We start from the raw sequence: 12556 nt of genomic DNA, 5'->3' as shown, positions 1-12556 counted from the left end.
CACTTCTATATTTCGCGTATTAACCCATTAGTTTCATTGTCTTATTGCACTTCTATACTCCTTTACGGTTTTGTTTTATCGCGTATTTATCTTTTACCTTCAGTGTTTTAACCTCAATGTTTTATTTTGAAGTTATGCCCCGTAACTTCAGTATTTCTTTGCCCTTACTTGCTCTTTAAATTCACTTCTATTTATTTCGCTTTTGTAACGTTTAATTTCACTGTTTTAATTTCCCTCATATTCCCTTTAATTTCACTGCAATATTCATCTTATTTCCCCATTGACTTTACTATTTAATTTCCTATATTTATTTATCTTTCAATTTAGCTGCTTTATTTCACGTGTTTTTAATTTTACTTCTTAATTTCCCTCATATTCCCTTTAATTTCACTGCAATATTCGTCTTATTTCCCCATTTACTTTTCTATTTTATTTCCCTTATTTATCTTTCAATTTAACTGCTTTATTTCACGTGATTCCCTTTTAGATTCATTATTTTAGCAAGTTTATTTAGTTTATTTCGCTTTTGTACCGTTTAATTTCACTGTTTAATTTCCCTTATATTCCCTTTAATTTCTCTGCAATATTCATCTTATTTCGCCATTAACTTTACTATTTAATTTTCCACATTTATCTTTCAACTGCTTTATTTCACGTGTTTCCCTTTTACTTCAGTGTTTTAGCTCCGTGTAATCCTCAGCAACTCGCGTCATCCGCCTGGGAGTGGCAATTTTAACTCCCTCTCCAGATGTCGCTTCTGCTCCGGACGATTTGCATACCCCCCCAATTTTAACGGCTGCATTTTCTGTGTTTCTTTCTGTTTTTGTATCTTCTTTTACTCTGATCTCTTATTCCTTCTTTCTGTTAATCTTTCTTTATATTTTTCTTCTTTTTTTTTCATTCTTTTTGTCTCCCTTTCTATCTGCCTATATTTTTTTCTTCTTTTTCGTCCTTTCCATGTTTTTCTCTGTCCTTTCAATATAACTTTTCTCTTTCTCTTTAATTGTTTCAGTCTCCCCTCCTTTCTGCCTCTGTTTTTTTTTTTCTCCTTTATTTCTTTGTTTCTTTCTGTGCCCTTCCTCTTTGTATTTTCTAGTTTGCATTTTTTTCTTTTCTGTTTTCTTACTTGCTATCTCCATTTCTTTCCTTTTCCCTTTATCTGTATTTTCAATTTTGCTTTTTGCTTTTCTCTTTTCTTACTTGCTATCTCCATTTCTTTCTTTTTTCCCTTATACTCTTCCATTATAATTTTCTTTCTCTTTTTTCCATTTTCTCTCTCTCTCCTACTGACCATTTTATTTGTGTCTACCGTCCTCTCTGTCTCTTTATCTAACGCTCTCTCTTTCTCTCTCTTCTCCTTTCTTTCTTATTCTTTCCTAATCCCGAACTGTTTATTCCTTCTATATTCATTTTCTCCTTCTCACACATTCTTTTCTTTATCATTTTCTTTTTCTCTCTTTTTCTTTCTTTCTTATTCTTTCCTAATCCCGAACTGTTTATTCCTTCTATATTCATTTTCTCCTTCTCACACATTCTATTCTTTATCATTTTCTTTTTCTCTCTTCTTCTTTCTTTCTTATTCTTTCCTAATCCCGAACTGTTTATTCCTTCTATATTCATTTTCTCCTTCTCACTCATTCTTTTCTTTATCATTTTCTTTTTCTCTCGTCTTCTTTCTTTCTTATTGTTTCCTAATCCCGAACTGTTTATTCCTTCTATATTCATTTTCTCACTCACTCATTCTTTTCTTTAACATTTTCTTTTCGCTCCTTTTCTCGGTTCGTGTTCAAATCTTTCCCATCACACTCTTCCATATTCATCCTCTTTTGTATTCACTTCTGTATATCTTCTTTATTTTCTCTTACATATGTGCATTTATTATGGCGCCGGATTTGAGTTCTTTATTTCTGCCTAGCGTTGGTTTCTCTTGCTCTTTTTCCATCTTTCCTCCTCCTCTTCCTCCTCTTTCTCTTCCCTCTCCTCCTCCTGTCTTTCTCTTCCTCCTCCTAATATTCTTTTTTTATTAATCTTCCATTATTCCTCTTCCTCATTAATTATTCCTTTGCTATTGTTTCTAATGTATTTTTCCTTACCTCCTCCTCTTCTTCTCCTCCTCCTCCTCCTCCTCCTCCTCCTCCTCCTCCTCCTCCTCCTCCTGCTCTTCTTCTTCTTCCTCCTTCTCCTCCTCTTTTTTTCAGTACCTATTTCATGTTCTCTTCTACTTTTTTACGATAGTGAGAGAGAGAGAGAGAGAGAGAGAGAGAGAGAGAGAGAGAGAGAGAGAGAGAGAGAGAATGACTCTCTCTCTCTTATTATTATCTTCTTCCTTCCTCGACTCTCCCTTACTTTCTTTCCTTCCCTTCTCTCCTCCCTCCCTTCCTCCCTTCTCCTTCCCTCCCTTCCTCTCTCCCTCCCTCCCACCATCAATTCAGCCCTCCATCCATCTCCCTGTCCCTCACTCTTTTCGTCTCTCCCTCCCTCCCTCCTCTCCACCTCCCTTCTTTCCCTCCATCCCTCCCTCCCTCTCCCTTCTTTTCCTCCATCATTCTTTCACTCCCTCTCTGCCAGCCTCCCTCTCTCCCTCTTTGACATTTTCCCTCCTCTCTCTTCCCTCTCTCTCTCTCCCTCTTTCTCTCTGCCTTCTCTCTCTGCCCATTTTCTCTTTAATAGCTCAACGGAGGAGATATTTTTCCCTTTTGTCACTCCTTATTTTTCTTTTCCTTTCACCGATCAAACCTGTCCTGATTTTACAACGATGTTTCCGCTGTTCAGAGGAGGAGGGGGAGAAGGAGGAGGAGGAGGAGGAGGAGGAGGAGGAGGAGGAGGAGGAGGAGGAATTAGAGGAGGAGGAGGAGGAAGTAATAGATCGTATCCTCTGTCCTCCTCCTCCTCCTCCTCCTCCTCTACCATGTTTACGATTTTCACTCTCAAAACAGTCGATTGTAAAAGTTTGTTCTCCTCTGTTGGTGTTTTGAAAAGATTGAAAAAGAGGGTAATTCAAAAGTGTGTGTGTTTGTGTGTGTGTGTGTGTGTGTGTGTGTGTGTGTGTGTGTGTGTGATGGCTGCGGGGTGTTGAGAGGAAGGCGTTGCAACACACACACACACACACACACACACACACACACACACACACACATACGTACACACCCCTTGATCTCTTTATGTACACCAAAGCAAAGTTCTTTTTTTTATTCAACCTTGTTATCCTTCCGTAATCCTGAAAATCCTTACTCACACACACACACACACACACACACACACACACACACACACACACACACACACACACACACACACACACATGGGAGAGCTGCGGCGGATATGAAAGTCTACCCAGTGTTGCGAGGTGGAAGAGAAGGAGGAGGAGGAGGAGGAGGAGGAGGAGGAGGAGGTAGTGGTGATAGTGGTAGAAGGTAGGGAAGCAAGGAGGTTAAGTGGAAATATAAAGGAGGAGGAGGAGGGGGAGGAGGAGGAGGAGGATCAGGAATTTGTTACCGTGGAGAAGGAGGGCAGGAGGCGGAAATGGAGGAATTAGAGGGGAGAGAAAATTGGAGGAAGAGGAGGAGGAGGAGGAGGAGGAATAGGTGGATTGTGGCATGAATGAAAGAATGGGGAGAAGAAATAGATAACGAAGCATAGTAGGTGATTTAAGAAGAGGAGGAAGAGGAAAAGGAAAATGAGAAAGAAGCAAGAAGAGAAAGTGGAGGAAGAAGTTGGCCTATTCGATGATGATACGTAGCTGATTAAATCTACGGAAATGTAATGAAATTTTGAATACCTTGAAGAAAATGTGAAAAAAATATATATAAGAAAGGATAATATAATAGAAATAACCAAAACAGTTCAGGAAAAGTGCGAGAAATTGGGAAAATATGAAATAGGAAAAGGAAATTAGTGACAGGTAAAAATGGGGTACTTAAAAAAGGAGAAATTGAGCGGAAATTATATATAAGAAAGGAAAAGTATAACGGAGATAATCAAAACAGTTAAGGAAAAAAACGGAAATAATGAAAATATGAAATAGGAAAAGGAAATTAGTGACAGGTAAAAATGGGGTACTTAAAAAAGGAGAAATTGAGCGGAAAATATATATAAGAAAGGAAAAGTATACTGAAAATAATCAAAACAGTAAAGGAAAAAGTGCGAGAAATAAGGAAAATAGGAAATAGGAGGAAGGAAATTAGTCATAGGTAAAAATGAAAGTTGTATATTATCGAAAAAAGACAGATTTCCAGAAGGCTGTTTAAGAAGGGGAGATAAAACGAAAAGAAAAGAAAGAAATAAAGAAGGAAAGGAAACAGTGAATAAAACCGTGGAATGAAGAAAACAGGGAAATGAAAAATACCGAGAAGAACAAGGGGAAGAGATAAGGGTTGAAAGAGGAAGAGGAGGAAGAAAAAGAGGAAGACATGGAGGAAGGAGGAACAAGGAAACCAAGAACTGGAAAATAACTGGAGAGGAAAATATGATGCAGGCAAGAAAGACCAAGGTAAAAGACCCTAAAAAAAGACCAAGAAAGACCAAAACCTAGAAAAAAGACCAAAAAAAAAGACCAAGAAAAAAGACCAAGAAATAGACCAAAAAATACCAAAACCAAGATAAAAGACCATGAAAGACCAAGACCAAGAAAAATAGACCAAGAAAGACCAAGACCAAGAAAAATAGACCAAGAAAGACCAAGACCAAGAAAAATAGACCAAGAAAGACCAAAACCAAGAAAAATAGACCAAGAAAGACCAAAACCAAGAAAAATAGACCAAGAAAGACCAAAACCAAGAAAAATAGACCAAGAAAGACCAAAACCAAGAAAAATAGACCAAGAAAGACCAAAACCAAGAAAATAGACCAAGAAAGACCAAAACCAAGAAAAATAGACCAAGAAAGACCAAAACCAAGAAAAATAGACCAAGAAAGACCAAAACCAAGAAAAATAGACCAAGAAAGACCAAAACCAAGAAAAATAGACCAAGAAAGACCAAGACCAAGAAAAATAGACCAAGAAAGACCAAAACCAAGAAAAATAGACCAAGAAAGACCAAAACCAAGAAAAATAGACCAAGAAAGACCAAAACCAAGAAAAATAGACCAAGAAAGACCAAAACCAAGAAAAATAGACCAAGAAAGATCAAAACCAAGAAAAATAGACCAAGAAAGACCAAGACCAAGAAAAATAGACCAAGAAAGACCAAGACCAAGAAAAAAGACCAAGAAAGACCAAAACCAAGAAAAATAGACCAAGAAAAAAACAAGAAAAAAAACAAGAAAGACCAAAACAAGAAAAAAAAACAAGAAAAAACAAATCCAAGAAAAAAGAAAAAAACAAAACAAGAAAGACCAAAACCAAAAAAAAAACACCAAGAAAAACTGAAGAAGAAAATAATATAATGTAGACAGAAAAGATTAAGAAAGTGAAGGTAGAGAGAGAGAGAGAGAGAGAGAGAGAGAGATTAGGCAAGTTAGTGTATGGAAAAACGGAAATGGCTCATCTACCACCACCACCACCACCACCACTACCACCACCACCACCATCACCACTACCACCACCACCATCATCATTACCACCACCACCACCATTAAATCATTCTCCATCATTACTAATTTTTGTCCATCCGGAACTGGCAAAAAGGATTTAATTGAAAGATATTAATTGTGATCCGTTGAGTGTGTGTGTGCGTGTGTGTGTGTGTGTGTGTGTGTGTGTGTGTGTGTGTGTGTGTGTGTGTGTTGACATCAATACAGCTAAACACACACACACACACACACACACACACACACACCTCCCCTTTAACCACTCAACAGACGCCTTATGTTTCCTTCCTCCTCCTCCTCCTCCTCCTCCTCCTCCTCCTCCTCCTCCTCCTCCTCCTCCTTCCTCCTTTCTCTCTCCTCCTCTGAATACTCATGATTTGATCTGAAGGGAAAAGAGGAGAGAGAGAGAGAGAGAGAGAGAGAGAGAGAGAGAGAGAGAGAGAGAGAGAGAGAGAGAGAGAGAGAGAGAGAGAGTATGGCGGTGGCTGCGGTTAAATATTCACCTTTAAGACTAAACAAAACGGGTTCAATTATTTCTTTCAGCTTAGCTTCCATTGTTAAAGAGGAGGAGGAGGAGGAGGAGGAGGAAAAATGGGTACGAAGAGATAGGAGAGAAGAGTGAGGGAGAGGAAGGAAGGAGGAAGAACAGGTTGCGAGAGACAGAGGAGAAGGAAGGGGAAGAGGTGGAGGAGGAGGAGGAGGAGGAGGAGGAGGAGGGGAAAGTAGCTCATCAACGAAACAGGTAGAGAAGGAGAAAACAGAGGAGGGAGTAAGAGAGGGAAGAGAGAGACAGAGGAAGAGACAGAAGAGGGGAGGTAGAGGGGAGGGAAGGGGAGTATAGTATCGGTTAAGAGGGAGGAATAAATGGAGAGAAAGAGGAAGAGGAGGAGGAGATGGAGGAGGGAAAGAGGGAAGGTTACGCAAACAAAATGTGTTGACAATACTTATGAAGAGCAGGAGAGAGGGGGGGAGGGGGGGGGAGGGCTAAGCACACACACACTCTCTCTCTCTCTCTCTCTCTCTCTCTCTCTCTCTCTCTCTCTCTCTGTGTGTGTGTGTGTGTGTGTGTGTGTGTGTGTGTGTGTGTGTGTGTGTGTGTGTGTGTGTGTGTGAAGATAAAAAGAGCGAGCGAGTGAGGAAGACTTTCATACTAGGGAACAGGAAGTAGGAGAGGATGAAGAGGAGGAGGAGGAAGAGGAGGAAGAGAGGTTGATAAGAGTCGGTGAAGTAGGAAGAGGAGGAGGAGGAGGAGGAGGAGGAGGAGGAGGAGGAGGAGGAGGAGGAGGAAGTCGAGATAAATGGTAGAGAGGGAGGGACAGGAGGGAAGAAGGGAGAGAGGCAGGAAGGAAGGGAAGGAGGGAGGGAAGGCTTGTCAAGTTATTCAACATATCAACAGGTAGAGCGACCAATTCTTGCCACATTTCTCTCTCTCTCTCTCTCTCTCTCTCTCTCTCTCTCTCTCTCTCTCCCTTTTTCCTTCATCTTCCCTTCTTTGTTACCCATTTCCACTTCTCGGTCTTCCTTCCTCTCCCTTCCCCTCCTCTTTCTTCCCTTTTCCTACCTTCCCTTTCTCTCCCTTCCTCTACCCATCTCTCCCCTTCCCCTTTCTTCCTACTCTCCCTTCCTCTCCTTCTCTCTCCCCTTCTCCTTTCTCCTTATTCTCCCTTCTCTCCTCTCTCAACCTCCCTTTCTTCGCATCCTCTCCCTCCCTCTTCTTATCTCTTTTCCCCCGTCTTTCCAATCTTCCTCCTCTCCTCTCTCCCATCCTTTCTAAATTGGTTCCGGCTCTTCATTAGCTTATAATCTCTCCATCTAATCCGCAAACCTCCTCTTCTCTTTTCCTCCCTAATAATGGAGAGAATATGGAATGAGTACTGTGATTCTTCCTCCTCCTCCTCCTCCCTCTCTCCCTCTCTCTCTCTTCCTCCATCAATCTCTCTGTTTCACTCCAGCGCCTCTTTCCTCACAAACACAAAGGGGAGGAGAGAAAAAGGGGGAAGGGATAGAAGGGAAAGGGGATGGGAAGAAAGAGAAGGGGAAACAAGAGAAGAGGAGGAGGGAAGGAAGCGTTTGACAGTACCGACCTTCATCACTTACAAGCTTCCTCTCTTCCCTGGCAGAGTGGTTCCCCGGCTGGAGCGACCAAGGCGGCTACGGGGCCCAACCTTCTGACGATGGGCTTGGGCTTGGCGAGGACTGCGTGGAGCTGCGGGCTGCCTACAGGTTAGTCATTCACTGTGGTCTGGTTGTGTGGTTGGTATACGGTCGCTTTGTCTGTAACCTTCCCTGATGAGTGTGTGTGTGTGTGTGTGTGTGTGTGTGCTTGTCTTTTTGTTTTTATGTATGTTTGCCCTTCTCTTCTTTCACTTTCTCTGTCTTTCTTTCTCTTTCTTTCTTTTTCTTCCTTTCTTTTCTTTCTTTATCTCTCTCTCTCTCTCTCTCTCTCTCTCTCTCTCTCTCTCTCTCTCTCTCTCTCTCTCTCTCTCTCTCTCTCTCTCTCTCAAGGGCTATTTCTTCCTATATAATCAATACCGTCGGATCACGTGATACACCCATACTTCACGAAATAAATTCATAAATACTTACACTCCATCAACAGGTAACATTAATTTCACGTACATTCAATTAAATAAATCAAAACAGAGAGCTTCAATAATACGATAACAAGTCAGTCAGTTATATAAAAAAAAGCATCCAGGTACTCTCAAACAGGTACAAACGGAATGGACAGGTAAATACAAATGAAGACAGGTGAGGTGCAGGTGAACTTCCGGCCTCAGAATGTAAGCAATGGTACGGGCGTGGGTCGTGGTGTGCTGGAGAAGAGTATTTAATCAAGCCAAGCCCAAGGGAAGGGAAGGGAAGGGAGGGGAAGGGAGGAGAAGGGGAAGGTGTATAGTGGTGGTCGTGGTGGTGGTGTGGGGGGCGGAGTAGCAGAAGGGAAGCCAGAGGAAGGGAAACCTGACTACATAGAGACAGTGAGAGTAGAGAAGGTAAGGAAGGGAAGGGAAGGTGGTGATGGTGGTGATGGCGGTGGTAGTGTGGGTACAGATGAACAGAAGGGAAGCTAGAGGAAGGGAAGACTGATGACATAGACAGTGGAAGTAGAGAAGGTAAGGAAGGGAGAAAGGAAGAAGAAAACGGAGACAAAGAAAAGTAGGAAAGGGGTGGCTAGAACAGAGAGGAGAGAATGGGAGGAGAGAAGTGAAGTATGGGAGAAAGGAAAAAGAAAACGGAGACAAAGAAAAGGGAAGGGGTGACTAGAACAGAGAGGAGAGAATGGGAATAGAGAAGTTAAGTGTGGGAGAAAGGAAATAGAAAACGGAGACAAAGAAAAGTAGGAAAGAGGTGGCGAGAACGGAGAGGAGAGAATGGGAGAGAGGAAAAAGAAAACGGAGACAAAGAAAAGGGAAGGGGTGACTAGAACAGAGAGGAAAGAGTGGAAGAAGGTAAGGAAAGGACAAAGTGAAGGAAACGTAGCCAAAGAAAGGGAAGAAAGGGTGGCAAAGTAGGAGAAAAAGGATGGGAAGAAGAAAACGAAGACAAAGGAAGGGAAGGGAAGGAAGTCGGGGGGAAGGACAAACAGCTCCAGTAAGGCAGAAACAACGGCGTCATTAACCACCACGACCCTCACGGACTAATTAACAAAAGCATCGCCGTGACAGTGGACGAAGCAAACAAGGAGGGAGGTGTGAAGACTCGTTCTGTTTACTCTAATTAGTGACTGCTCAGATCAAAGGGAGGATAAAGGCAGGCAAACAGGGAGGAAAAAGCAGCTTATGTGTCCCTTGTCATTCCCGTCACAAAGAATAAAGAGTTGAAATGCCTGAAATAGTTGAGGGATGTTTGTTCAGATGAATTCTCGAGGCAGCGTTACCATATTATCGTACTCAAAACATCGCATTTATCAGTTCCAGGGCCCCAAACCTCCCTACCCACACAGATAACGAGATTCCAGCTAAAGTTATCATTAAAAGCATTACTTATTGGTGTTTATTTGCGATAGGTGTGTCAGAAACCGGGAAATACGATGTGCTGAGTGGCTGAGTACGATAATTTGGAAACCCTGGCTCGAGGTTGCTAAAACTTGGACTTAATGTTCCGTTTGTCATTTGGGAATTAATGTGAGTGTGAAATCAGTTATGTGTGTTAGGTTTGTTGTGTGAGTGTTATGTGTCAATCATGTGAGTGTGGAATCAATTATGTGGATGTGGAAGCCCTAAAAGGTTTATGAATAAGGAGTTAGGATTGGATACTCCTCATGACGTCACGTGGAGGCATTTCACTCCCTCTCCCTCCCTCCTTCCCTCCCTCCCTACCTTCATCCTTCCCTCCCTCCCGCCTTCCGTCTCTCCCTCCATCCCTCCCTCACCTACGCAGTCCCTCACTCACTCACACTCACACACACAGTCACTCAACCACACTCACTCTTCTTTTTCTAATTTCAGGCGGGCCAGCAAGGGTTCGAGGACCACCGAGCGTCTCTTTTGGAACGACAGGAACTGCGCCGCCAAGAACCCGTTCCTGTGTGAGAGGCGGGCGCCGGGAGGTGAGTGTGTGTGTGTGTGTGAGAGAGAGAGAGAGAGAGAGAGAGAGAGAGAGAGAGTAGGGTGGAGTAGAAATGGAATGAAAGGAAGAGAAAAGAGAAAAGAAAAGAAAGACGAGAGAAAAGAAGATAAAAAAAGAAGGAAAATAAAAATACAGAGGCATAACAAAGAGACAGAAGAAAAGAAAGAAAATAAGGAAAGGAAAGGAAAAAAGAAGAGAGAAAAAAGAACGAAACGGAAAAAAAAGAGAAGAGAAGAAATAAAAGATGATAAAATAGAAAAGACAGATAGATAGAGAGAGAGTGTGTGTTAGTGTGTATGTCTCTGTCCATCTTTTTGTACCTGTCTGTCTGTCTGTCTGTATATGTAAAAGCGAACTCCCAGCCTGACTTTCCATATTTTTGTATTTGTCATTTTTTTCCGTTTTTTGTTGGACTCATGCAAAATTTCAAGGCCATCAGAGCGAGCAATGCCAAAAAAATGCGAATATAACAACAACTCCTGCATTATAAGTGTTTGTCTGTTAGTTTATGTAGTGACTGAGTTGTAGAGAATCGAAAATGGAGGCTTTAGCGGTGCAGACAACTGAATAAAGAAATACAGACATTGGTGGATAGAGACTGATTGACGGGTTGATTAGTGAATAGACAGGTACATTGACTGATTGACTGATTGTATGTTTAATAAAAAAGAGAAGGATTTGTAAGGGGTAAATATATGGTAGGAGAAGAATGGGTATAGAAGGTTATTGTGAGTGAGAGAAAGGTGGGAAAAGAGAAAGGAAAAGAAAGGTATTGTGAAAGGGAGATAAAAAAGGAAAAGGGTGACAGGTGGAACAGTTAGAAGGGAAAGAAAAAGGGTCAGAAGGGAGAGAAAGGATAGAAGAGAGAAGAGAGAGAGAGAGAGAGAGAGAGAGAGAGAGAGAGAGAGAGGTCAGGGTCATCCGTTAACTTCTTGCATTCTCTCACATGCATGACGAAAGAGCAAAAGAAGAAAAAAGAAAACAAAAAAAATGGAGTGAAATAAAAATTCTTTGCTCGTCTTTACCATTCTATATTCTCCTCCTCCTCCTCCTCTCTTCCTCCTCCTCCTCCTCCTCCTCCTCCTTCATTTTCATGGTCGCTTCAAAATCGTAGAAAAGTTAAGAAATGGAAGGAAGCAAGGGAGAGAGAGGGGAGGAGGAAGAGGAGGAGGAGGAGGAGGAGGAGGAGGAGGAGGAGGGACAGGCGTGGAGGACAAAAAGTGAGAGAAAAAGAAACACACGGAGAGAGAAACAGACAAACAGACAGACAGACAGAGAAGCGAGGAACAGGTCGATAGAGAATGAAAAAGAAGAAAAATAGGAAGTGATGAAGAGCACGGAAAGGGAGGAAAGACATATGAGAGTGAGGTAGGGAAAGGAGAGGAGGAATAACGAAGCGAGAATAAGAGAAATGAATAAAAAGTGAAATGATAAAATATGAAAACAAAGGATTAAAAGAGATAACATAGAGATTAGAGGAAAAACAAAATACGATAGATGGATAGATTGAGAGATAGACAGATTAATAGAAAGACAGGTAAACAAAGAAATTAATTAAGAAGTAAAATAATGAAATAGAAAAACATACAAAGAATTAAAAGACGCAACATAATAGGAACACATAGATAGATTAGAGGAAAAACAACATTCAGTAAATAGATTGATAGATAGATAGATAAACAGAGAGAGATAGACAAAGAAATTAATAAAGAAGTAAAATAATGAAATTGGCAAACAGGCAAAGAATCAATAGACCCGACATACTAGGAACACATAGAGGTAGATTAGAGGAAAAACAACATACAGTAAACAGATTGATAGATAGATAGATAAACAGAAAGAGATAGACAAACAAAGAAATGAATAAAGAAGTAAAATAATGAAATAGGAAAACAGAAAAAGAATTAAAACAAACAGACAGATTATAGGAAACACAACATACTTAAGATAGATAGACAGATAGAAGTAAAGTCAGATTAAGATACAGACAGACAGAGAGAGAGAGAGAGTGAGACAGAGTGCACTCCTGACCTTTGGGGCGCCAGGTGTGGGCGGGTTTGGGGACAATACCTGAGCTGGAGGCGGCCACTTACTATATTGATGTGAGAGAGAGAGAGAGAGAGAGAGAGATGGACACACAGACACACAGATAGATAGACAGACAGGTGTTTTTGACAGGTGTTCAAATTAGCTATTAAAAAAGAAAGGGCAGTGTCAGGTGCGTATGAAGAGGTATCAGATTAATAATTACAGGTAGGGCAGTAGTAGTAAAAGTAATAATAATAATAATAATAATAATAATAATAATAATAATAATAATAATAATGATAATAAGTCTTTCATTATGCAGTTTCTTTTTTACTTCTTCGTTACTCCTCCTCCTCCTCCTCCTCCTCCTCCTCCTCTTCCTCCAACGACGAAGGCTTACCCAGTGGCTTTGTCTCAGAGTATTGGTGGA

At 41.1% G+C, this 12556-nt stretch overlaps 1 protein-coding gene across 9 annotated transcripts in view; it reads left to right on the top strand.

The window, feature by feature from the left end:
• Nucleotides 1-12556, top strand: part of LOC127007035 (uncharacterized) — a 167387-nt gene that overhangs the window by 38368 nt on the left and 116463 nt on the right. For all 9 annotated transcript variants that reach the window (XM_050877538.1, XM_050877536.1, XM_050877535.1 and 6 more), the window contains exons 4-5: nt 7650-7752; nt 9978-10078. In XM_050877538.1, the coding sequence (XP_050733495.1) occupies nt 7650-7752; nt 9978-10078 (204 nt within the window). The remainder of the gene's footprint in view (nt 1-7649; nt 7753-9977; nt 10079-12556) is intronic.

This window comes from Eriocheir sinensis, chromosome 34 (genome assembly GCF_024679095.1).
Source record: "Eriocheir sinensis breed Jianghai 21 chromosome 34, ASM2467909v1, whole genome shotgun sequence".
NCBI classification, from domain to species: domain Eukaryota; kingdom Metazoa; phylum Arthropoda; class Malacostraca; order Decapoda; family Varunidae; genus Eriocheir; species Eriocheir sinensis.
This window is presented reverse-complemented; position numbering and strand designations above follow the sequence as displayed.